Consider the following 27134-nt stretch of genomic DNA (forward strand, 5'->3'; position numbering starts at 1 on the left):
AATTCCCAAGTTTTCTTTTTAAAAAAATTTGAAGAGCAATGGGATGCTTAGTCATTAAGTGTCTGCCTTTGGCTCAGGTCATGATCCCAGGGTCCTGATATCAAGCCCCACATGGGGCTCCCTGCTCAATGGGAAGTCTGCTTCTCCCTCTCCTTCTCCCAGTCCTCCTGCTTGTGTTCCCTCTCTCTATCTCTGTCAAATAAATAAATAAAGTCTTTTTTAAAAATTTTTAGTCTCTCATTTATGAAAAGTTGTATTTGCAGTAAAAAGTCTCTTAAGACTATATAAAAATCTTGGTAAGGAAATGATGTAAGTAGTGACTAGAATTATGACATAGTAAACATTCTTTTACATCAGTGTTACCAAGGAGTTGTGAAGCACAACAGTACACTTCATTTGGAGGACTTGACTAGCTCTGAAACGTCCTCTCTTGAGTATCCTCTTTCTCCACCTTCAAAAGAATCATACATTTCCTTCTGATTTTTGTCCATGTGTTTATGGAATCAAGGGTTTGGGCTAACCTACCATATTTCATCACTTGGTGCCATCTACACATGAGGTATTTGAACCTGGAAAGTATTTTAAGTCTGAAGGTTTGGGTTTGAAGCTTTGTGTTATGTTTAAGATATTTGGGTTTAGTATCAGAGTTAAGGTGATTTCTATGTTCTTATCTTTTTAAAGGAATCTAGTTAATTATTACAGCCTTCTAATCAATATGAAGTCTTATTTGACAGTTGAAATCATAGATTGGAAATGAATTGGACTTGATCTAAATGGATCAAATGACTTGTTTAACTAAACAACTCTTCACACTGTGAAATGAAGCTATCTTCACTTGTTTTCATGAGTGAAGAAAACTATTCCAATCTCTTGACACCAATTTTCACGTATTTTTATTTATGATGACAAATGATTATTTTGAAATGTTGCCATAAAACAATTTCAGTTAAGTAACATTTTTTGAGAGAAAAAGTATGTAAAATGGCTTTTCTAAGGAGTAGATCATCATATTTTGTCATTTAAAATCACTACTTTGACTTCATTGTTTAACTTATGATTACACGCTTTAGAAACACCACTTACTGTGAAAGCCAATCTTTTTAGACATGGATGAACATGGGGTTGCACCTACTCTTACTGAAATACCTCCCATGGCATCAGTTATCAATGGCGAACCCATGCATCAGGTAAGGATACTTTTGCTTTTTCTTTTTTCATTATAACTGATCAAATCCTTCTTGAATCCAGTATTGGCTTTTATTTAGAAAAAGTGTATCATTTTTATGATTGGTCACTTAGTTTATAAGTTTTCAGTCTTTACACAAACATTGATTTATCTTCCTTGTAGGCTTTTAAAAATCCCACTAGAGACATTTAACATTATCTTAGGTCACATATAACCTCCTTTTGGGTTGCTTTAGCTGTTTTTCCAGCCTTCTTTGACCAGCTTAAAAGTCCTGGTGTTGAAAGTTTATACTATCCACAGACAGTATCTTTTGATGAATAGTCTAAAAATATGACTGTAAAACAGACTAACCTTCTTTCATACTCCTTAGCTTTGAGTTCAATTTTCTAATATTTAAAGGTATTATTTTGAGCAACAATGACTTCTACCTACAGGATTGGTCTCAAGAAAGAACATTTTATAGATTTAGCATTTATTCATTTGAAGAAATCTATTCAAGAAAAGACTTTTTTAAGGATTCATTTATTTAGAGAGAGAAAGCAAGGGAAGGGCAGTGAGAGAGAGAGACTGAAGCAAATTCCCCACTGTGCACAGAGCCTGATGTGGAGCTCAATCCTAAAGGACCTTGAGATCATGACCTGAGCTGAAATCATCCATTTAACTTACACCGAGCTACCCAGGCATCCCTATTCAGGAAAGGTCTTCCCTACATATACAGGGTGAAAAGATCACTTAACTTTTTTCTTTGGAGTTCAAAAAAAAAAAAGTAAATATTGTACTTCTGGATTAGAATTTGGTTTGACATCACAATATCAAAAGGAGCTGAGATAAAAATGACCTGCCTGAAATTAAGTGCCCTTTCTTTTTTACTAGATGGGGAATTATCATCTGGACAACACTGCTGGAACACAATATACTACTAATTATTCACAAACAGTGACTCATCCCAAAAGATACACTAGATGGCCTTCTTGTCCTCAATACTGGATACAACAAGTACATCTGAATTTTACCATCAGACAAGTTTTGTTTTCTGTTTTTCTTTTTTTGTTTTTTGTTTTTTTTCCTGGAGAGTAGGAATTGGTCTTTCCATGTCAATGAACCTATTTTCTATGACCTTATTATATTAAATTTTACTTGGTTGGGGGAGGACCCATTACTTAGGATATTGAATTTCTCCTAAGTGCCCATTGATCCAAATGTACTCTTCTTCTTGAGCATTTCAGATCCCAGTGATTAGTAAGTTTGAATATTTTTCAAATTAAGAATAATGAACATCCACTTTCCAGAGTGAATGCACCAGTTTGCATTCCCACCAACAAGAGAGTATGAAGGTTCCCCTCTCTCCAGATCTTCACCAACACGTATTATTTCTTGTGTTAATTTTAGTCATTCTGATAGGTGTGAAGTGCTATCTCATTGTAGTTTTGATTTGCATTTCTCTGATGGTCAATGATGTTGAACATATTTTCATGTGTCTGTTGGCCATCTGGATGTCTTCTTTGGAAAATTTCTATTCATGCCTTTTTTTTTTTTTTTTTTTTTTTTTTTGCAGTTCAGTTCTTTTTTATTTTTTCATGTTACATTAGTCACCATACAGTACTTCATTGGTTTTTGATGTAGTGTTCCATGATTCATTATTTATGTATGTTCTTTTTTAACTGGATTATCTTTGGGGGTGCTGAGTTTTATAAGTTCTTTATAGATTTTGGATACAAGCTCTTTTTCTGATAAGTCATTTGCAAATATCATCTCCGATTCCAGAGGCTGCTTTTCAGTTTTGTTGATTATTTCCTTCACTGTGCAGAAGATTTTTATCCTGAATGAAATTCCAATTGTCTGTTTTTGCTTTTGCTTCCCTTGTCTCAGGAGACATATCTAGTAAGATATTGCTACAGCCAATGTCCAAGAGGTTGCTGCCTTTGTTCTCTTCTATGATTTTAATGGTTTCCTGTCTCACACTTAGGTCTTTCATCCTTTTGAGTTTATTTTTGTGCATGGTACAAGAGAGCGGTCCAGTTTCAATTTTCATGTGTCTGTTTTTATGCCAGTACCATACTATCTTGATGACTATAGCTTTAAAGTATAACTTGAAGTCTAAAGAATTGGGATACCTCCAGCTTTGCTTTTCTTTTTCAAGATTGCTTTGGTTATTTGGGGTCTTTTGTGGTTCCATACAAAGTTTAGGAATGTTTGTTCTAACTCTGAAAAGATGGTGGTGGTATTTTGATAGGGATTGTATTAAAGGAGTAGACTGCTTTTGATAATATAGACATTTTAACAATATTTGGTCTAACCCATGAGCATAGAATGGTTGTCCATTTCTTTGTGTCAATTTCAATTTCTTTCATAAGTGTTTTACAGTTTTCAGATCAAAGGTTGTTTACTCTTCAGTTAGGTTTATTCCTAGATATCTTATGGTTTTTGTGCAATTGTAAATGGAACTGATTCCTTAATTTCTCTTTCTGCTGCTTCATTATTGGTGTATAGAAATGCAACTGACTTCCATGATGCAATCAATGATTGCATTGATTTTTATCTTGCAACTTTGCTGAATTCCTGCACCAGTTATAGCAATTTTAGGGTGGGGTCTTTTGGGGTTTTCTATATAGAGTATCATGTCATTTACAAATAGTGAAAGTTTGATTTTTCCTTGCCAGGTTGAAAGTCTTTTACTGCTTTTGCTGTCCGATTGCTGTGACTAGGTTTTCGAGACTATGTTAAATAAAAGTGAGAGTGGACATACCTGTCTTGTTCCTCAAAAAGTTAAAAATAGAACCACCTTATGATCCACAATTGCACTACTAGGTATTTACCGAATGAATACAAAAATACCAATCTGAAGGGATATATGCACCCCCATGTTTATAGCTGCATTATCTACAATAGCCAGATTATGGAAACAGTACAAATGTGCATTGACTCATGAATGGATAAAGAAGATGTGGTGTATATATATACACAATGGAATATTATTCGGGCACAAAAAAGAATGAATTCTTGACATTTGCAATGACACAGATGGAGCTAGAGAGCATAATGCTAAGGAGAAATGTCAGAGAAAGACAAATACCATATGATTCCACTCATGTGTGGGATTTAAGAAATAAAACAAATGAATGAAGGAAAAAAAGAGGAAGCAAGAAGTGGACCCTTAGCTATAGAGAACAAACTGTTGGTTGCCAGCATGGAGGGATTAGGGGGATGGGTTAAATATATGATGAGGATTAAGGAATGTACTAGTTTTGATGAGCACTGGGTGCTGTATGTAAGTGTTAAATCACTAAATTATACACTTGGTACTAATACTACATTGTATGTTAACTAACTGGAATTTAAATAAAAGTTTTAAAAAATGACAATGATTTTTCTTAGATTAAATAACAGAAAAGTATGTCACCAAAGAATGGTTTATTTCTAGATTATATTGGTTCAAGTTAACCCTGGGGAGACCCTCACCATCAAGTCTGATGATGGGAACATTCAGAATATCCAAGGTCAGTAGAAGTATAACTAGATGTGTTTTTCTTGAAAGCAAATAGGGTAAATTTAAATATTAGTATGAAATGACTTTACTAGTAATCTATTCCATTAGTATCCCTTCCCATCTGAGCCAGATGGAATCCTCTTAAATTTATATGGTCCACATAGGAGCATAGTATCAATATAATAACTAGGGCTCGTATTGCTAGTCTTACCAGAGATCTTCATGTAAGTTACTTTTTTAAATTGAAGATTAATTCAGCAATTTCACTTGAAAAAGTTCACATCTGGCATACACTGACAGTGACTGATAGTTTTAGATTCTTTTTTATAGGAGAGGACTACTGAGGTCTTCAGAGAGCTCATTCACTCATACATTCAAGTATTTTTTTTTAGTGCCTATCATGTTCTAGCACTGTACTAGGTAATCAAGATAGAACATTATACAGGAGGGGGATAAGTTATTTATATATACATTTTAGTTTGCTATATATATGCATACATACATAGCAAATGTATAGCACATAGAATTGATTCTATAGTAATATAAAATTAACATTTACTTCGCACAAGATTTAATATTATTTCAAATTGTGATGATAATTTTTGTTCTTATGCCAATTACTTTGTATCCTGAAGTGTTTTAGAGCTATGTCTCAAAAATTTTTCAAAACGTTATCATTTTTTTAAAAACTATCATTTAGCGATGGATTCCATATGGCTGCTATATAAAGTTTATTACAAACTCATATTATTTTCCCCATTATTAAAAGTAAATACCATTCTAGGACTTGAGAGCCACATAGATTTTTAAAACAAAGCAATAATTATAATTCAGGTAAATAAAAGATGATGACTCATAAAAGTTTCCATTCTGTGTTGGATTTTTAGTTCCTATGCAATTGTATGTTTAAGACAGTAAGACTATCTAGTGTAAATGTAGGGTATCATGAGTAGCATTGGGTCCTTCTCTATGTTATTCTGTTTTCTAAAAGCTATTTCACTTTACTATTATCAATGAAAAGCTTAAAATTAAAGTTTTCTTATGTCACATCACTAAAAGAAATCTATTTTATGGTTCAGAGTAAAACTTCTATTACTCAGTATATACATAAGTAAAAGAACAATTTACTGGAAAGCTGATACTTCCTTTTTATTAGTGTTTAAATTTGCCAATGTTTTTATAATATAAACTTTGCCCAATCCCCATTATGTGCTTTATTTTCCATCAGTTGTGATGAATTTCCATTGATTCATCTACACTCATACCTAGTTTCCCTTGCAAGTAAGCAACAGACTCTTTGAAAATGGTTGGCTGTTGTCAAAGCTTGGAGCTGGTTTTCACTGTGAAAAGTTAAATGGACTTTGTTTAAAGTTATTAAGGAATTTATTAGTAATAATTCTCTTTTAGGACCCGCTGATGTACCTCTGATGTCACCAAGTGGTACCCTGCCACCAATATATCTTCCTCCTGGTTACATGTCTCAGGTATATGAGTATGGTTTATTTCTGTTTGTTTGTTTTTGTTTTTGTTTTAAAGATTTTTATTGATTTATTTGACAGAGAGAGATCACAAGTAGGCCAAGAGGCAGGCAGAGAGAGAGGAAGGGAAGCAGGCTCCCTGCTGAGCAGAGAGCAAGGAAAGCAGAGAGAGAGGAAGGGAAGCAGGCTCCCTGCTGAGCAGAGAGCCCAATGCAGGGCTTGGTCCCAGAACCCTGGCATCATGACCTGAGCCAAAGGCAGAGGCTTAACCCACTGAGCCACCCAAGCACCCCTATGAGTATGATTTTATTTAGTATTTAGCCCTAAAGCATCATTTAACAGTTATTATGTCACTATATGATAGAACTTCTGAAATACTATTTAGTTGTTCATTTTATTATCATCATTGCTTAAAAAAAATTGCAGTTAAACTTAACCAAATCTCCCTTAGACTGTTTTGTAAATAATTCCTTATTCATCTAATGAATTTGCATCTCATCATATTCATTAATTCTCTATTGTTTTTTGTTTCTGAATACTGTAACCAATCTTGATTACCTATTACAATTGCTACAGTAATGGCTTTTGATAGTGTGTAAGCTTTGGTCCCTAAAATTACTGTTTTCTGTTCAGTAATATTTCATTCTCAGTTGCTGGACAACAAAGGGCATTTTTTTAATAAATTCCTCAAATATTTACCAAGCACTAAATTGGACAGGGAAGTATGTCTCCTATAGACATTAACAATAGATTTCATGGCCTCTAAATTTTATAACTGGGAATATGTCTTTTCCTACTGCACAGTTGTGGAAATCAATAACATGATAAATAAGTCAATATAATATGGTTTGATTCTAAATGGAATTACCTATTTCAACAATAACTAACAAAAATACAAATGCATATACCTTTTCACCTAGCAATGGCACTTTGAAGAAATTTATCCAACCGATGTGTTTTTCACAAATTTGGAATAATAAATGTACAAAATTATTCATTACAATATTGTTTGTGATCATGGAAGGCTGCAAACAATGCACACTCTTGTCAATGGAGGACTGTGTACAATGGAGGATATCCAAATAACGGAGTACTATGCAGCTATGCAAAACAGTGGTGTAGTTCTATGTACTGATATAATAAGATCTTTAAGATACATTGCTAAGTGTAAAAGGCAAGGTACAGATAGTAATAATGCAAATAATGCTTCTTTTTATGTAATACAGAGGGAAAATAAGAATCTATAGTCTTGCTTGTATAGACAAATTCTGGAAGGATTCATAAGAAACTAAGAACAATAGTAGATATGATTTAGGGAAATTTTACATTTTTTATCCTTTATGGTTTTAAACAATGTTAATATATTATCTATTGTTAAAAATTACCTTTTTGAAAGCAATACATATGGAGATGAGGAAGAATTATCTTGTCTTCTGCTTGACATAGTTTCAATTGGTTATTACTTTCTGATCCCTTAGGTTTTCTAAATTAAGAGCACAGGATATAATTCTAACTTAGTTTTAAAATGACAACTTTTATTAATTCTAATATGTTTATATGGTTCTGTCTTCCAACTTAGGTAGTGGAAGAAAATGGCATTCGCAAAATCATCATTGTGCCTCAGACAATTGACTATCGTACAACCATGCCCGCTCCTATACCACAAGTATCACACTTCATTGGACCATCCTCTCCTATGTATCCACAAGGTCCTCAACTTATGTATCCCCCAGTTCAAGGGGAATTTCCACAGCCTTATATCCAAGAGCCTTTGCCACAGCAGTTGCCACCACCACCGCCACCACCACCACAGCTGCCACCACAACCGCTGCCACCACCACAGCTGCCACCACCACCAATGCCACCACAACCACTGCCACCACCACCAATGCTACCACCACAGCTGCCACCAGCACCAATGCTACCACCACAGCTGCCACCACCACCAATGCCACCACAACCACTGCCACCACCACCAATGCTACCACCACAGATGCCACCACCACCGATGCTACCACCAGCAACATTTATATACCAAGAGCAGCACGGTAGTATATAATTTTCTTTAACAGGAAATATTTTGAGTTTGTTAAAATTAAGAGCTTTGGGAAATTATTAAAATGAAAAAAGTAGAAAGTAGTAACATTTCCATGAATTATTTCATTTCATGCATGTATATTAGGATTAATAAAAATGAGTACTGGTTTGTGTTTAAACATAATTTTCTATATATTTTTTTACTTTGATATCACATTGACTTGTGATATTTATTTTTACTGGTTGGGTCTATAAAATCATATTGGAAAATTAAAAAGAGTGTTTTGATTATTAATGCCACTCAGTGGGAATATAAATGACACTGAAGGGTCAACAATATAATCATCTTAGGACATTAAAATTTGGAAGTGGAGTTATTCCCTAGGAAAACAATATCTGCTCCTGTTTTTCTTTCTGTACATATCAATCAATACATTACAAAAATACAGACCTAATATCTGTATTAAAGCAAAACGGGAAAATTTTTTAAAGTAAAACATTGCTTATCATGCTTATTTTGGTTTGAAGAAAAGATTTAAAAGACCTTGAGATATGTAATTATTATAATTATTAAGCAGTACTCCATTGTCTCTTTTAGAAATTTATTCCCATGGAAGAGCAAATTATAACCAGTCTGATGAAAGGGCTGTTAACATGGGAGAACATATGAAGAAAAAAATGAGAGAAGGCCAACTTGGAGGACACAAGACTAGCTATATAGTTAACACCTCTTTGCCTATGAACAAAACCAATGATTTTTCCAGTATGCCTCCTACTCCAAACACTTACACTGTGGACTATGCTCCAAGTACCTACACTGTTGACAATACCTTGAGCACCTACACTGTGGAGAATACTCAACACACCCACACTGTTGACAGTGCATCAGGTACCTACACTGTAGACAACACTACAAACACTTACACTGTGGGTAATGTTCCATGTACCTACACTGTGGAAAATACTTCGAGCACCAACACTGTTGAAAATACTTTGAGCACTTATACCATGGCCAATGCTCCATGTACCTACACCGTGACCAGTGCTCAGAACATTTACATTGCTGACAATACTCCCAGTACTTACACTGTTGACAACTCTCCAAGCACTCATATTGCTAATAATACTCCCAGCAATTCTTCCACTGACCATATCCCTAGTACTTCCACCACAGACAATGCTCTTCCTTCCACCACTGATAGTGTTTCAGGCCCTTCCAGCACTAATTATGTCCCCAATACTTCCATTTCTGACAGTACTCCCAGACCATCACCTATTGACAGCACTCCGAGTTCTTCCATTTCTGACCATGCTCCCAACACTCCCATCTCTGAAAGTGCTCCCAGCACTTCTACTATTGATGGTGCTCTCAATGCTGCCAGCAATTCCCGCACTGCCAGTGTTCATTTTGAGACTAGTCATGGAAAGAAATGGAGTACTACAGAAAGTGGAGACATCAAGAAGAAACCAGGTGGAAAACAAAGCAAGATCGCATCACCAAATGCTGCAGAAAAAGGTAAGGTCAGGAGTTTGGCTTTGTCGCCAATGAATAAATATCTTAATGTTTAGGAATCTCAGTGTATATTAAATATTTTTGTTTCTATTTTGTTTCCATTTCCTCTTACCTCTTTATACCCCTAAATCTAAACTCTTAATGAAACCACAGTTGGGATGCCTTTTTAAATCATGGAGAAATGACCATCCTCATACAAAATGTGTCATGTATCTTATGTGTACACCACATAATTCTTTTTCTAGTTGTCTGCCACTGAAACATTGCAAGTTACTCTACAGTCCTAATGAATTCACATTATTTCATTTAAAGTGTGGACTCTGTCTTTTGTTAGAGTTTGTTTAATAACATACACATTAGACTGCTCTCTTCTTTTAAAATTTTAATGTAAATTGCTACTAGATGTTTAGTAGCTCTCCTGGTGATGACATATTTGCAGTGGGATAATAAACATCTAACTTCTTTCTTTTGTCTTTACCAATGTAATATTTTATTTTGGGGTGTTTCCTTTTAGAATGCATAACAGAACATGGAAAGTCATGCTGTTTCACCATTGAGAAACCTGTAGTAAGTAACTAAAGTGAATATTTAAGTATTCCTTTTAATTTACTTTTTCATTCTAAATTATGCAAGTTCACTGATATTTTTCTCTAGTAAAGTTTTAATTTGAAGCCTTTTTTGGTTAAAATTTCATAATCTCCATTAGCTACTCAATACATAAAGATTCAGAATGGTATTATTAAATATAATATTAATAGCATTGTTTAATCACAGTATTTAAGCACCTAATATGAAGAGAACAATATATTTAGCATCAAAAAGTCTGATGGAAATATTATATCATAAGTTACAGATTATATTTTTTAAACACCCTACTTGAATTTTTGTTATGTATTTTAGGTTTCTGATATTCAAACAAGATCTGCTACTATTTCATGGAAACTACATTGTTCTGAGAAATGTGATCACACCAAATCTCCTGTGACATTTGAACTGGCAATATCTAATAGTGGTAAAAATGGAAAATATAAAAATGTATATGTGTAAGTCTCTTTTTAATCTTTCTCATTTCTCATAATTCAATTCAAATATGCTTTCTGAATGTATAGACCTCAACTTATACCTATGCTGAATTCTAAAGAATTTTTTCTGCAATTTTTTCTAAGCTTTGAATACAATTTTATACTAAAATGGTTTTATGAATGGTGGGTGGTTGCCAGGTCAGTCCTTGAAATTCATTGACTCATAAGTATGTTAGTGCTAAGAAGGATCTTAAATATCAACTGGTCCATTCTCTTCAGTTTACAGCTTTCCTATTTGACAAGTTTAGACTCAGGGAAGAAAATGTTCCCTCCAATTCTCCCTTTTCTTTTTTCACTTAGGTCATTTGAGGGGAAAAAGGTTTTCACTTTATGGTAGGCTACACAAGTGAGGTATTTATGTTGCAATTGGATTTAAGATAGACTTTCCTGGAAACTTCATTATAGAAGCTAGTTATAAGGTGGAGCTATGATAGCAGCAGGATGAGCTTAGGTAAGTGTTCAAAAGATACAACCAGGGGAAAAAAAAGAGAGAGAGATGCAATCAGGACTAGGAAAGATACAGTGGATGACACAGCAAGAGCATACCCAACCACTCTGAACAAACAGCTTTTCGACTGAATGAGGACATGTAATCTAAGAACAGAGGCACAGGATAAAGGAAATCCCAAGTGAGGAAAAACAAATTCCTTTGCCCACCAAACAATTGTGCAAGAAATAAGTCAGAGGTCTGGAACTGTCTCTACAGCACTTTTAAAATGATAATGCACTTTAAATTTCGTTTACTAGAATTTCTCATCTTTACTCGGAGGCTCAAAGTGAAATTTTAAATGTAATTATTATGTAAAGTTTTATTTCCTTTATAATTAGCAACTAGAAATTTCAAATTTAAGAATTATAATACACAATCTATATTGGGTAGAGGGATGGGAAGATGTAAAATGTAAGAAAATCTACTTATAAAATTAAGTTTTGCATGAGGTTTCATGGTGGACTTTTTCTGGTGTTATGTATTTCATAAATATTTTTGTTTTTTATTAAAATACTATAATCACCCTATCACATTGAGTGTTCTTTGCTTAGAAGTATTAGCCTTTGCTTAAAAATAGTAACTTTTAACTTTTTTGGAGACTATATCTGGGGTAGAGCCTGCAAGAACACTTTTGAGTTGGTAGAGTAAACCTCGGCACCTGTGACAGTTTCAGAAAGACATAGATGTGGAAGCCCAGCCACTTGATCCAATGTAGCAAATAAGTACTCTCCCCAGAAAGATTTTCTTTTGTAATTGAATGAATAAATTGCATGATGCAGTGTCTTTGAGGCTTTTTTTAAAGATATTATTTATTAATTTGACAGAGAGAAATCACAAGTAGACAGAGAGGCAGCCAGAGAGAGAGAGAGAGATAGGGAAGCAGGCTCCCTGATGAGCAGAGAGCCTGATACGGGACTCAATCCCAGGACCCCGAGATGATGACCTGAGCCGAAGGCAGCGGCTTAACCCACTGAGCCACCCAGGCGCCCCGCTTTGAGGCTTTTCATATCAACACTTTTAAATAAGCTAATTATTTGTGGAACATAACAAATAGCATGGAGGACATGGGGAGATAGAGAGGAGAAGGGAGTTGGGGAAAATTGGAAGGGGAGGTCTGAGGGTTTTGAAGGGGCGGGGGGTGGGAGGTCGGGGTACCAGGTGGTAGATATTATAGAGGGCACAGATTGCATGGAGCACTGGGTGTGGTGCAAAAATAATGAATACTGTTATGCTGAAAATAAAAAATAAATTTAAAAAAAGTAAGCTAATTAAAGACAAATCTGTATTATTACAATGTGAAGAAGTTGCAGTGGGAAAATTATAAAATTTCACTTCATAAAGCCATAGTAATTTCACATGCAAATGAAGAATTTGGGGTATTTTTTAATAATCTTTTAAAATATTTATTTATTTATTTATTTGAGAGAGAGAATGAGCAGGGGGAAGGGCAGAGAGAGATAGGGAGAAGCAGACTCCCCATGGAGCAGGGAACCTGATGCGGGCTTGATGTCAGGACCTGAGCCAAAGGCAGTCACTTAACCAACTGAGCCACACAGGTTCCCCAAGAATTTGAAGTATTAGTATCACCTTTTGACATTTGTATAAAATGGGCTAAAATTATCTAAATTTCAAGGAAAATTGTGCTTCTTTGTCACTTGAATATGTAAGCTTAGGACTGTTAGCTATTAAATACTTGTAAGATCATTTATAAAGAAATATTATGTTCACAGTGGTGATGGAGTTATATTTACTCTACTTGATCTACAACCATCCATGGCCTATTTCATAAGGTAAGAATTCCATCCTACACAACCCCTACCCACCCTGCAGCCAGGCAGACTCCCCAGTCTGTATCAGTTTACTACTTATGATTTCTACAGTCAGCATTGCTACTTGCCAACAGAATGGCCCATCCTTTATGCTTCAAAACAGCCCTCTCCAAATCCATTAGTTCACTTTCTTTCACTTAGTACTGGTGAGAGGGTGATTTGGGAGCCATTACATGTAACAATCCTACTTGGCTCTATTAGAAAGTTTTTTATAATTAGCTCCTAATATGTATCGGGGAATTCAAGTATCCAATTTAGTACATGTAAAGATAAATATTTGAAAGCCTACAACAACTCTCATTACATTTTTAGAATCACGACCATAAGAAGCTCAGCACATAGAATTATGTCTGAAGTGGTTAGCTTCACAACTCCAGGTTGTGAACCAGACCCTCCACTTGCACCGAGATTAATTAACCGATCCAAGAGCAGCCTGAATTTACAGTGGAAAGTAAGTATTTTACTGCCAAAGTCTCCCGAACATGTCTTAATTTAAAAACATGCTTTTTACTTTCTCCTAAATTTTAAATATGAAATTATGCATGCCTCAATTGACCTATTTCTCTAGCACTTTTCCTTTTTCCATAATCATCTTTCTCTTCTATTTATATCAAGCATCAAGTAAACTGAGAAATGTCTATCATAATTTCAATTAGTAAAAGTTTAAGTGACAACTTCTATAACCTAAATTTATTTATAATTGTAGTTACCAACAAAGCTGCCTCTTAATTATTAACTTTCTTTATTACATAAAACTTCAAAAACAAAACAAGACATAGAATTTGGGTATGCCTTATAGACTGTAAAAAAATGCATTTTAACTTTTAAATCTGGGTTGCTTTAAAAACAAAATGTAAGCAGATTAATTTTACAATAATTTCAATCACTTTAATTATATAGTATGTATGTACATATACTGTATAAAAACAGAACATCATAATTTTATCTTTCTGACATATTTAGGGCTCCAATGATAATGGTTCCAAAATAAACAGCTTCCTTTTGGAATGGGATGAGGTAAACCATGTTATTTCTTAAAGACACTTGTTTATAAATGGTTATTAATATTATGATGAATTTTTATATTTGCAGCATTTTATAATATTCTAACATTTTTTCATCTATTACTAAGGGCAAAAGTGAAGGCTTCAAAAGTTGCTATATGGGTACCATGAAACAGCACAAGATCCTTAAATTGAATGCTTCCACAAAATATTCATTCAGACTAGCTGCCAAAAATAACTTTGGATTGAGGTACATTGAATTATTGCAATATTTAAAAGTCTATACTTTAACAAGAACCTGAAAATAACTTTTCCATATTAATTTATTTTTCAGTGATTTCAGTGAAATAGCAGTCTTTCATACATCAGGAACTATGCCTCCAACACCTCCACCTCCTAAGCTAAAAGAAGCAGGAATCTGTAATTTGTCACTAGAATGGTGTGCCCCACCTAACCCAAATCCAAATGACAGTCTTACTTATGTACTAGAAATGGAAGAAGCAGGATCTGTAAGTTTTCTTTTCACATGCTTTAATCTTCAACTTCAGTTTTAGGTACATTTTACATGCATCTCATACTGAAAATTTTTAGAATTAATTTCTTTTTTTAAGTTTTTATTTAAATTCCAATTAGTTGGGATACCTGGGTGGCTCAGTTGGTTAAGCATCTGCCTCCTGCTCAGGTCATGATCCCAGGGTCCTGGGATGAAGTCCAGCATCAGGCTACTGAGCCCACTTCTCCTCTGCCTGCCACTCTCCCTGCTTGTGCTCTCTCTCTCTAACAAATGAATAAAATCGTTTAAATAAATAAATTAGTTAATTTCAGTTAGCTAACAGTGTGGTATTAGTTTCAGGTGTATAATTTAGTGACTCAACACTTAAATATAACACCCAGTGCTCGTCACAAGTGCACTCCTTAATTGCCATCACCTATTTCACCCATCCCCCTACCCACCTCCCTTCTGGGAACCATCATTTTGTTCTCTACAGTTAAGAATTTATTTCTCGGACTTCCTCCTTTTTCCCTTATGATTCAGCTAATTTCTATTCAATCAAACTGCATGATTCCCGTCTCTGTGTTCTAGATGGGACCAATGCTGAGCCAAGGTTAGGTAAGCCAGTACAGGAAGTTCTGAAGGTACTTAAATACTAGAAGATTAGCTAAAAGCAGCAGCAGCCATAACAACACAATAGATACATGGTGAGGTATGTTAGTTCTTCAACTTTGGGCCTATCCCAGATGACCTTACATGGTCACACAGATTCTCTGCACACTGCTAACAGGCCAAACCCTTTCCTCATCTCCCTGGATTCCTGATGTGGGTGGACAAACTGTCTATACTAAAACAAGTCTATACTAAATAGGCTACACGACTTAAAAGGCAGCTGTACGTTTTATGTTATTTATATTTTATCACATTTTATATAAAGCAACTAACATTTAGGAAGAGTTCTGTATAATTAATATGCTAAGTGCCTTCATCTACATTATCTCATTACATCCTTTTTAAAAAGGAGCCCTTTAAAGTAGAAAGTATCTCCATTTTTTTTAATAGAGAAACTAAGGATCAGAGAGACTAAGGGACTAGCTCAGGACCACCCAGATGGAAAATAAGCTGAAGCTGGAACTTGAATCTAAGCCTAATTCCTAAATTCATTGTCTTTCATTTCCAGGGGTTAGGTTTTAAACCTAAATATAACGGAGAAGACCTCTCATGCACTATAAGAAATCTTCAGAGAAGTACTACATACAAGTTTAGGGTATGTGGCTATAATTTATAAATTTGTATCATATTTTTAATATAAAATTATATTCTTCCTGGAGATTAAAAATGATTTTTACATTTAGTTCTCAGAAATCTTCCGATAACTGGTTTTATAATATTATTTGCAAACTATGCATGTTTTCAAATCACATATTTATTCCCAGTGGTCAACCAAGATATTCTCTTTTACTCAAACAGATCTTTGTCTACAATCTGGAAGGAAGGAGTAACCCCAGTGGAGAAGTAAAATATACTACCTATCCAGATAAGCCTGGATCCCCTAAAACACCATATATAAAGGGAAAAATCTATGCAAACAGAGTAAAAATTGGATGGGGTAATTTTTTTTATTTAAAATGTACCTTTTCTGTCTTAATATAACTATTGAGAAGAAATCTTTTTCTAATTGCCCTCAGCTTTATAAAATATTCTCTTAAATTACATGCCTTTGAAATATTTCACCATATAAATGAGTTCAGTTATAAATGGCATTTTTTATAGTTCTCTATTGAGTTTTCTATTGCTATCTCATTAATTCACATGTGAAAAAATCACTAAATTTTATATGATCCCTCAAAAGTTACGGTTATTCCAAGTAAGATTATATCTAATATAGAGGCCACAATTTAAAAGAAACATCAATGATAAATGCCAACTTTACAAGAAATTATGTTTTTATAAATCATTTTGCCTCCAAACTGGCAAAATCTACTTCAAGGTACAAATACCTAACATTTTAGTCTCTTCCAAGAACTTTAAAATCTTACTTGGCTCATGTCTAATATCAATCTTCTATTAAGTTTCATGTTTGTATTTTTTCTCCATAAAAATTTAATTTACAAGATAACATTCCAGTGAAAGACTTTTAAGTTTATTTAAGAATAATTTTAATTTTATTTCTCTTTTCAGAACCACCCAAAGATAATGGTGGGACATACATTTCAAGTTACAGTTTAGAAGTTAGTGAAAATTCAGATGGTAAGACATCATGAATTTTTTCAAAGTTAAATTATAAGGTTTTTTTAAAGTTTTAATTGAAATTCCAGTTAGTTAACATGCAGTGTAATATTAGTTTCAGGTGAACAATATAGTGATTCAACACTTCCATACAACACCTGGTGCTCATCACAACTGTGCATCGTGATTTTTTAAAGTTTTTATTTTGAAATAGTTTTAGGCTTATCCAGAGTTGTCAAATACAGTGTAGAGAATTCCTGTATATAACCTTCACTCAGTTTCTCCTAAAATTAATATCTTACATTACCATAGTACAATTATCAAAACCAGGAAATTGGCATTGGTACAATACTATAAACTAATCCAGGACTTACTTGGATTTCTCCAATTTTTAGTAGCATTATGTTTATTTACTGATCTTTTATTTTTTATGGCTAGTTCTGTAAGGAATACAATAATTTAACTATTGTAAATAGGTAACTGGGACACAGTTAATTTCCAAAATGCTTATTTCTTAGACTATACATGAGAAAATAATGGGACCCATAAAATTTACAAGCTACATGTAGATAAATTAGATAAATTTGCGTTTATCCCTTCAGAGAATTCCTGGAACATAATCTACAATGGAACCACAAAGGAATTTCTATATAATCACCTGCAACCTGGTACTACATATAAACTGAGAGTCTTTTGTACTTCACCTATAGGTCAAAGCCAGGTGAGGAAACAGAGAGGGAAGTGCTTAAATTGCAGATTGAAATGACCTATATTACTAAATGTTTTAAAAAACTGAAATTGAATTTAATATAATCATAAGGTATTTTGTATTTCTCTTAGCCTTCAGATATATTGACTATTCAAACACCTACACTTTCTCCTGCATCTTGCCATCCTCCACCCTTGAATGGTGAAGCAAAGACCAAAGAAACCAACATCAAATGTGGTGAGGCATCTTGTATGATTTGAAGGACTTGACCTAAATTTCTTGTAACCTCTGATTTTAATTAACTAATGTTATTAAGGGAGAGTAAGTACAATTTTTACTATAAAATCAAATAATATTTAGAAAACTCTTATTTGGTAATTAAAATCACAATAATTTTTGAGGTATAATTAACATTCAGTGTTATACTAGTTTCAGGTGAACAACATATTGATTCAATAATTCTATGCATTAGTCATGCTCATCACAATAGGTATAATCATCATCTATCACAACACAATGTTATTAAAATATTACTGATTATAGTCCAATACTGTACTTTTCATCTCCGTGACTTACTTATTTTATACCTAAAAGTTTGTACCTCTTAATTCTCTTTATCTATTCTGCCCATCCCTCCACCCACATCTCCCCTGGCAGCCACCAATTTGTTCTCTGTATTTAAAAGCCTAGGGGTTTTTTTTGTTTGTTTTTTGGGGGAAGGCTATTTTGTTTGTTTGGTTTGTTTTTTAGATTCCACGTATAAGTGAAATCATACGGTATTTCTCTGATTCCCAACACTTAGTAAATACCCTCTAGGTCCATCCATATTGTCATAAATGTTTTAAATGTCTAAACAAATTTAAAAGTTAATTGACAGGGGCACCTGAGTGGCTCAGTCGGTTGGACAGCTGCCTTTGGCCCAGGTCATGGTCCTGGGTTCCTGGGATGGAGTCCCGTGTTGGGCTCCCTGCTCAGTGGGGAGCCTGCTTCTCTCTCTCCCTCTGCTGCTCTACCTGCTTGTATCTCTCGCTTGGTCAAATAAATAAATAAATACAATCTTTTTTTAAGTTAATTGACACAAATTAATATGAGTTTTCTCTTACTTTATTAAGTGTTTTGACATTGTGTCTCCTGAAATTATTTTGTATTATTTTAAAGGACCACCCTTAAAATTATTTGCAAATTTTTAAAGTTTATTCTGCACATTTTTGTAGATAATCATCCTAATGAAAACTCTGAAGCACCTGCATATGCCAAAAAGGCAGAAGATAACCAAGATGACAAACAAGGAAACCTTAGTTCCAAAGTGAGATGCATAGTGAGTAAATTAATTTCTGAAGAATCCAGTTTCTGGTTAAAAGTAGTTAATAGTGTTGGGAAAGTTATATTGTTCAGATGATCCATTCATGGTTCATTTCACTTTGGATGAATATATGCTTCTATTTCCTGTCAGGACGGGGAGTGACCATAACTGCACAGTAGTTTTGTGTTTTCTTATTTGTTTGTTTATGTTTATTTGTAGTTGGGATCTCACCCACTGAAGTGTGAAACTGCACCAGTCCCAAGCCCTCCTTCTCAATGTGGTATACCTGTGCTAACCTGCAAGGGTCCAACCTGTGTTGTTATTAGTTGGGTGGTATGTTATCAATTTATTTTTATTAATTTTGTTTATATAAGAGCACAGTAATTGGTTTAGTATTGTTTCTTGAAAGTTTACAATTCCCTAAGGAGTCAGAGTTTAGATTAATGCTCCATAAATCTTGGACCATGGTTCTAGAACACACGTAACACCTGATACTAGTACTATTGGAAAGGGTAAGGCAAGAGACACCTGGGGGGCTCAGTCAGTTAAGTGTCTGCCTTTGGATCAGGTCATGATCCCAGGGTCCTGGGTTTGCGTCCTACACCAAGCTCCTCACTCAGTGAGGAGCCTGCTTCTCCCTCTACCTCTCTCTCTCTCTGACAAATAAATAAATAAAATATTTAAAGAAAAAAAGAAATAAAGGCTAAGACTAGGGGTACCTGAGTGGCTCAATCGATTGAGGGTCTGACTCAGTTTTGGCTCAAGTTATGATCTCAGGTCTTGAGATCAAGTCCTACATCAGTCTCCATCTTCAGCATAGAATCTTTTTGAGATTCCCCCATCTACCCCCACCCCTGCTTTTACCTGCTCTCTAAAATATATAAGTAAATAAAATCTTAAAAAAAAAAAAACGAGGGGCCCCTGGGTGGCTCAGTCGTTAAGCATCTGCCTTCAGCTCAGGTCATGATCTCAGGGTCCTGGGATCGAGCCCCACATTGGGTTCCCTGCTCAGCGGTAAGCCTGCTTCTCCCTCTCCCTGGCCCCACTTCTGTTCCTTCTCTTGCTCTCTCTCTCTCTCTCTCTGTCGAATAAACAAATATTTTTAAAAATTAATAAATAAATATAAATAAAATACAAATAAAGAAATGGCTAAAACTAGGGGCACCTGGGTGGCTCAGTGGGTTAAAGCCTCTGCCTTCAGCTCAGGTCATGATCCCAGGGTCCTGGGATCGAGCCCCACATCGGGCTCTCTGCTCAGCGGGGAGCCTGCTTCCTCCTCTCTCTCTCTGCCTGCCTCTCTGCCTACTTATGATCTCTGTCTGTCAAATAAATAAATAAAATCTTTAAAAAAAAAAAAGAAATGGCTAAAACTATGGTAATCCTGCTTTCCAGACTCTTTATTTATAGAGATTAATAAATTTGGAAAACCAAATAAGTGATCATTAGAGAACTAATTTAATTTTTAAAACCAAAACAAGAGATAATAAAATTAAATCAATTTATAGAACTTAGTATTTTTTTAAAGCTTCATTGGGAAATCTCTGGTACTGTTTGTTTACATGTAACTCTACAATATGACACATTAAAAACGTGACTATGAGATAGTGAAGTTTTAAAAAATGTTTTGCATCCATGAGAATAGCTCCCAATTTAAATAAGCTCAAAAAACAAAAAGAAATAAAGGCCTAGTTATTAAGCCACCTACATATCTTTGAATTTTTCTTCCATTCTTCCCAGAATCTAGTAGCGGGTACTTTAGCATTGACACAAAAGCTTTAGTTTGATAATAATAAATGACAAGTCTGATTACAGCACTGTACGAAATCCAGGGAATACTGGAATTCACATTTGATCCTAATAATCAATAGTCATATTAAGCAACATTAATATATCTAAGTTTGTTTTTTTAAGTAATCCATTTGTGAATAATTTTTAAAAATTAAAAATGGGAATTTATCAAATATGTGGGATTAGCCAATCCTTTCTCTTAATTTTATTTGAGCCTTTTAATGTTAGCTGTAGTGCTCTGTTTTATGTTTAATTATTTCTACACTTGTCTCATACCATTTAATAGATTATGGGTTTTGATATTGAAAAAATTATGTTGTAACTCTCCACAATATTTAGAACAATGACAATTTATAGGAAGAACTCAATTTCTGCGTTTGTTGCATCTTTTAGGTTCCTGTGTGTAATGGTGCTGAAATCACTGAATACAGACTTGAGTGGGGACAAAGTGAAGAATCAATGCACTTGATTTATACTGGCCCTTGTCTAAGCTATGAAGTTAGAAGTCTCATTCCTGCAACTACATATTTTTGCAGAGTTCAGGTAATCCTAACAGTTATTCCAATGTAAATAAGACAACAGTTACTAACCTATACTATCTACATCCATAATACTGGCACCAATTCCAGGGTAGTAAATGGAAGGAAGTCACAGACTTCCAAATGTTAAATATTTCTCATGTTCAGCAACATCACTCTGAGTTTCTTCACCTAGCATATAAAGCCCCACATACTCAGGAACCTACTTTTTATTCCAACCTGATCTGCCATTATTTTTTCCACAGTTCTGTTTCCTAATTTACCTTGAACTTTACAATCACCTGAAATGCTTGTTTAAAAAACTGACTCTGGCACCTTCACTCAGACCTACCACATCAAAATATCTAATCTAGTGACTTGTTAATATGTAAAATTAAAAAGCACTCAATGTGATAATTATCATCAATTGGGAAAAACTTCAGAAAAATATTTCAAACAAACAAGTCTATTCTACCACCACCCCAAGTATGCCTTGTACACCTGTTCATACCTTAACCATTGCCTATCTTGTCTCATAAAACCTTAGCTGGAAATGATCTCTTCCTCCTCTGAACTACTATAATTTTAAGACACACAACTTTAAGATTTGGGTAGTCAATCCAAATTTGGAATGATTTGATACGTTGTCCCTATAAACTAAAGCCATTGAATTGTAGAAGCCCTAATATGGAAAATACAAGCTCCATCTTCCAGATTGGCTTTCATCATTGGAAGTAATTTTTTAAAAATCTTTTGTCAACTTTTTTGGGTATCTAAAAAAAAATGACAATATATATTTGTGAGAAGGCCACTGCAATTGTCCAAAGGACAGGTGAGTTTATTAATATTAAAGATGCTACAGTGGGAAGGCTAAGACATTAATGGATTTGAAAGATATTTGAGAGGTAAAAATCAATGGAATGTGATCCTGCCAAGACGGAATGTTCCCATACCTCCCAGGTCCTCCTTCATACAACTTAAAAAAAAGGAACATAACACAACAAACAAGCATAGTTAGACTATGAATTGTGAAAAGAAAGAAAAATGTAAAAAGAAAAAGATCCTACAGACCTCACAACGTGAAAAACAACACAGTAACGAGCCCCACTGGGTTTTGTTATCACCTGACATTGTCCCAAAAAGGGTATGGGAGAAGCTTCCACTTCAGAACTACCAACAGAGACAGGAAAAAAACCTTCAAAAAAAAAAAAAGCCTATATCCCACCAACAAAATGACTGAGAAAATGCTAGCCTAACCACAGAAAATCTCTTAAGTAATGTCACCTTAACACCAGCCAAAGAAATTGAAATCTCAAATAAAAAACCATACACAGGGGTGCCTGGATGGCTCAGTCGTTAAGCAACTGCCTTCGGCTCAGGTTGTGATCCCAGGCTCCTGGGATCAAGCCCCACGTTGGGCTCCCTTCTCGGTGGGAAGCCTGCTTCTCCCTCTCCCACTCCCTCTGCTTGTATTCCCTCTCATCATATCTCTCTCTATGTATCAAATAAATAAAATCTTAAAAAGATAAATAAAACATAAAAAACTACACACATTTCAGCTATTCCCTACCCCAGAAATTTCAACAGGCCGAGTAGGAAGCTAACCATCCAAGCCACCCCAGAAGCAAGGAACATGCTCCAGTATCTCTACCCAGTGGTTTCAGTTCCAGCAGGGCCAAGCACAGAGTTAATCTTCCATTCACTGCCTGGCAAAATCAGGCAGTGCTCTGCTCCCATCCCCTGCCAACTGGTGTTAGTATGGCCAAGCAGGGACCTTATGATCTTCCACACCTCTTTGATGGAAACAGGAAGCAACACTCTAATTCCCCTGAAGGGTTAGTGTTGGCAAACCAAACTTCCACCCTCACCCAGCAGCAATAGATTTGCCATGATGGTGTGATTCAGGCTAGTTAGCACTCTACTTCCTTCCTATCCCTGTGTCAGTGAAGCTCAATGAGAAGTTTATTTTTTTAATTGAAGTATAGTTTAATTGATGTACAATACTTTTATTATTATGTTCAATTAGCCAGCATATAGTACATCATTAATTTTTGATGTTGTGCTGAACGATTCACTAGTAGCGTATATATATAAAACACCCAGTGCTCATGCCCACACGTGCCGTCCTTAATACCCATCACCCAGTTACCCAATCCCCTGACCCCCTCCCCCCTTCAGTAGCCCTCAGTTTGGTTCCTGGAGTCAAGTCTCTCATGGTTTGTCTCCTTCTCTGATTTCTTCCCATTCAGTTCCCCCTCCCTTCCCCTATGGTCCTCCGTGCTATTCCTTATGTTCCATATATGAATGAAACCATATGATAATTATCTTTCTCTGCTTGACTTATTTCATTTAGCATAATCCCCCCCAGTTCCATCCATATCAATGCAAATGGTAGGTATTCATCCTTCCTGATGGCTGAGTAATATAATATTCCATTGTATATAAGAACCACATCTTCTTATCCATTCCTCTGTTGAAGGACATCTCAGTTCCTTCCGCAGTTTGGCCATCATGCTGCTATGAACACTGGAGTGCAGGTGCCCCTTCTTTCACCACATCTATATCTTTGGGGTAAATACCTAGTAGTGCAATTGCTGGGCCATTGGTTACCTCTATTTTTAATATCTTGAGGAACTTCCATACTGTTTTCCAGAGTGGCTGTACCAGCTTGCATTCCCATCAACAGTTGTAATAGGGTTCCGGTTTCTCCACATCCTTGCCAACATCTGTTGTTTCCTGTCTAATTATTTTTTTGCCATTCTAACTGGTGTAAGGTGGTATATCGCTGTGGTTTTGATTTTTATTTCCATGATGGCTAGTGATGTTGAACTTTTTTTCATGTATCTGTTACCATTTGTATGTCTTCTTTGGAGAAGTGTCTGTTCATGTCTTCTGCCCATTTCTTGACTATATTATTTGTCTTATGGGGTGTTGAGTTTAAGAAGTTCTTTATAGATCTTGGATACCAGCCCTTTATCTGTAAAGTCACTTGCAAATATCTTCTCCCATTCTGTGGTTCGTCTTTCAATTTCGTTGACTGTTTCCTTTGCTCTGCAAAAGCTTTTAATCTTGATGAAGTCCCAAAAGTTCATTCTTGCTTTTGTTTCCCTTGCCTTTAGAAACATGTCTTGAAAGAGGTTGCTGTGGCCAGTGTCAAAGAGATTACTGTCTATGTTCTCCCTAGGATTTTGATGGATTCCTGTCTTCATTCATTTTGAATTTTTTTGTGTGTATGGTGTAAGAGAATGGTCCAGTTTCATTCTTCTGCATGGGGCTGTCCAGTTTTTCCAGCATCATTTATTGAAGAGACTGTCCTTTTTCCATTGGATCTTCTTTTTTGATTTGTCAAAGACTGTGACTACAAAGTTTAGATTTCTGGGGTCTCTATTCTGTTCAACTGATCCACGTGTCTGTTTTTGTGCCAGTAGCATGCTGTCTTGATGATCACAACTTTGTAATATAGCTTGAAGTCAGGCTGTGATGCCCCAGCTTTGGTTTTCTTTTTCAACAATTCCCTGGCCATTCGGGGTCTTTTCTGGTTCCATCCTCATTTTAGGATTGCTTCTTCCACCTCTGTGAAAAATGTTGATGGTATTTTTATAGGAATTTCATTGAATGTGTAGCTTGCTCTGGGCAGTATAGACATTTTAACAACGTTTACTCTTCCAATCCATGAGCATGGAATGTTTTTCCATCTCTTTGTGTCTTCCTCAATTTCTTTCATAAGCCTTCTGTAGTCTCTAGAGTATAGATCCTTTACCTCTTTGGTTAGGTTTATTCCTAGGTATGTATTATAGTTTTGGGTGCTATTGTAAATGGAATTGATTCTTTAATTTCTCTCTCTTCACTCACATTGTTAGTTTGTAGAAATGCAACTGACTTCTGTGCATTAATTTTGTATCCTGCCACGTTGCTGAATTGTTATCAGTTCTAATAACTTGGGGATGTAGTCATTCACATTTTCCACATAAAGTAACATGTCATCTGTGAAGAGAGAGAGTTTGACTTCTTTGCTAATTTGAATGCCTTTTATTTCTTTTAGTTTGATTGCTGAGGCTAGGACCTCTAGTACTATGTTGAACAAAAGTGGTGAGAGTGGGCATCCCTTTTGTGTTTCTGACCTTAAGGGAAAAGCTCTCAGTTTTTTCCCCATTGTGAATAATATTCACTGTCTGCTTTTCATAGACAGTTTTTATGATATGGAGGTATGTTCCCTTATCCCTATATTTCAAAAAGTTTTAATCAGGAAAGGATGTTGTATTTTGTCAAATGCTTTTTCTGCATCAACTGATAGGATCATAAGGTTCTTGTCTCCTTTTTTATTAACATATAATGTATTATTTGTTTCAGGGGTACAGGTCTGTGAATCATCAGGCATACACAATTCACACCTTTCACCATAGTACATACCCTCCCCAATGTCCATAACCCAGACACCCTATCCCTCCCCCTACCCCCCAGCAACCCTCAGTTTGTTTCCTGAGATTAAGAGTCTCTTATGGTTTGTCTCCCTCCCCGGTCACATCTTGTTTCATTTTTCCCTCCCTTCCCACCATGACCCCTGCCTATCAAATTCCTCATATCAAAGAGATCAGATGATAATTGTTTTTCACTGATTGACTTATTCTTGTCCCTTCTTTGTTAATGTGATCTATCACATTGACTGACTGATTTGCAAATGTTAACCACCCTTACATCCCAGGAATAAAACCCACCTGGTCATGTAAAATAATCCTTTTAATATATCGTTGGATCCTATTGGTTGGATCTTATGTATTTTGGAATCTGTGTTCATCATGGGTATTAGTACGTAAACATCCTTTTTGATGGGGTCTTTGTCTGCTGGGGATCAAGGTAATACTGGCCTCATAGCACAAGTTTGGAAGTTTTCCTTCTATTTCCATTTTTTTTGGAACAGCTTCAGTAGAATAGGTATGATTTCCTTAAATGTTTGGTAGAATTCCCCTGGGAAGCCATCTGGCCCTGGAGTATGGCTTTTGGGGAGGTCTTTGATTACTGCTTCAATTTGGTTACTGGTTATTGGTCCATTCAGATTGTCTATTTCTTCCTGTTTCAGTCTTAGTAGTTTATAAGTTTCCAGAAAGGCATCCATTTCTTCCAAACTGCTTAATTTGTTGGCATATAGTTGCTGGTAATAATTTCTAATAATTGTTTCTATTTCCTTGGTGTTAGTTATGATATTTTCCATTTCATTCATGATTTTGATTTGGGCCCTTTCCCTTTACTTTTGGGTAAATCCAGCCAGAGGTTTAATGATCTTTTTAATTCTTAACTATTGACATATATTAATTTAGTGTCATCATATTGCCTATAAAGTCCCTGTTTCTATAGATTCTTTCTTTAAATTTCTGGTCTATATTGCTCTTGGGGTCTTTCTTCTTCTATAGAGTCCCCCTTATTTCTTGAAGGGATGGCTTGATGGTAACATATTCTTTCCGTTTCTGCCAGTCCTGGAAGCTCTTTATCTCTCCCTCCATTCTGAATGACAGCCTTTCTGGATCAAGTATCCTTGGCTGCATGTTCTTCTCATTTAGTATGTCTTTCCAGCCCTTTCTTGCTTGCCAGGTCTCTGCATATAGGTCTGATGTTATTCTGGTGTTCTTCCCTCCATATGCAAGAAATCCTTTCCTCCTAACTGCTCTCAGGATAGCTTCCCTGGCTCTAAGATTTGCAAGTTTCACTATGATATGCCAGAGTGTTCGTCTATTTTTATTGATCTTGGGAGGAGGTCCTCTCTTCTTCTTGGACATGAATGTTTGTTTCCTTCCCCAGATTAGGGAAATTCTCAGCTATCATTTGCTAAAATATATCTTCTAGTCCTCTCTCTCTCCACCCCTCAGGAATCCCAATAATTCTAACCTTGGAATGCTTCATGGTGTCATTAATCTCTCTAAGTCTGTTCTCATGGGTTTCTAGCTGCCTATCCCTATCCTCCTCAGCTTCCTTCCTTTCTATCAGTTTATCTTC

The 27134-nt window shown here is 35.4% G+C and overlaps 1 protein-coding gene across 3 annotated transcripts in view; it reads left to right on the forward strand.

Moving 5' to 3' along the window:
- The first annotated feature begins 386 nt into the window (after positions 1-386).
- Positions 387-27134, forward strand: part of LOC309855597 (fibronectin type III domain containing protein 3C1-like) — a 48435-nt gene continuing 21687 nt past the window's right edge. The window contains exons 1-22 of one of the 3 annotated variants that reach the window (XM_082716022.1): positions 387-559; positions 1071-1187; positions 2060-2182; positions 4608-4683; positions 6081-6157; positions 7731-8199; positions 8787-9704; positions 10216-10268; positions 10602-10744; positions 13004-13063; positions 13415-13553; positions 14066-14119; positions 14235-14356; positions 14441-14615; positions 15780-15866; positions 16070-16208; positions 16781-16849; positions 17431-17549; positions 17669-17774; positions 18752-18855; positions 19060-19173; positions 21022-21171. In XM_082716022.1, the coding sequence (XP_082572148.1) occupies positions 1107-1187; positions 2060-2182; positions 4608-4683; positions 6081-6157; positions 7731-8199; positions 8787-9704; positions 10216-10268; positions 10602-10744; positions 13004-13063; positions 13415-13553; positions 14066-14119; positions 14235-14356; positions 14441-14615; positions 15780-15866; positions 16070-16208; positions 16781-16849; positions 17431-17549; positions 17669-17774; positions 18752-18855; positions 19060-19173; positions 21022-21171 (3378 nt within the window). In that variant the 5' untranslated portion in view covers positions 387-559; positions 1071-1106. The remainder of the gene's footprint in view (positions 560-1070; positions 1188-2059; positions 2183-4607; positions 4684-6080; positions 6158-7730; positions 8200-8786; positions 9705-10215; positions 10269-10601; positions 10745-13003; positions 13064-13414; positions 13554-14065; positions 14120-14234; positions 14357-14440; positions 14616-15779; positions 15867-16069; positions 16209-16780; positions 16850-17430; positions 17550-17668; positions 17775-18751; positions 18856-19059; positions 19174-21021; positions 21172-27134) is intronic. The other 2 variants (XM_082716023.1, XM_082716024.1) reach the window with 2 other exon arrangements.

Source organism: Mustela nivalis (assembly GCF_964662115.1).
Source record: "Mustela nivalis genome assembly, chromosome: X".
NCBI classification, from domain to species: Eukaryota; Metazoa; Chordata; class Mammalia; order Carnivora; family Mustelidae; genus Mustela; species Mustela nivalis.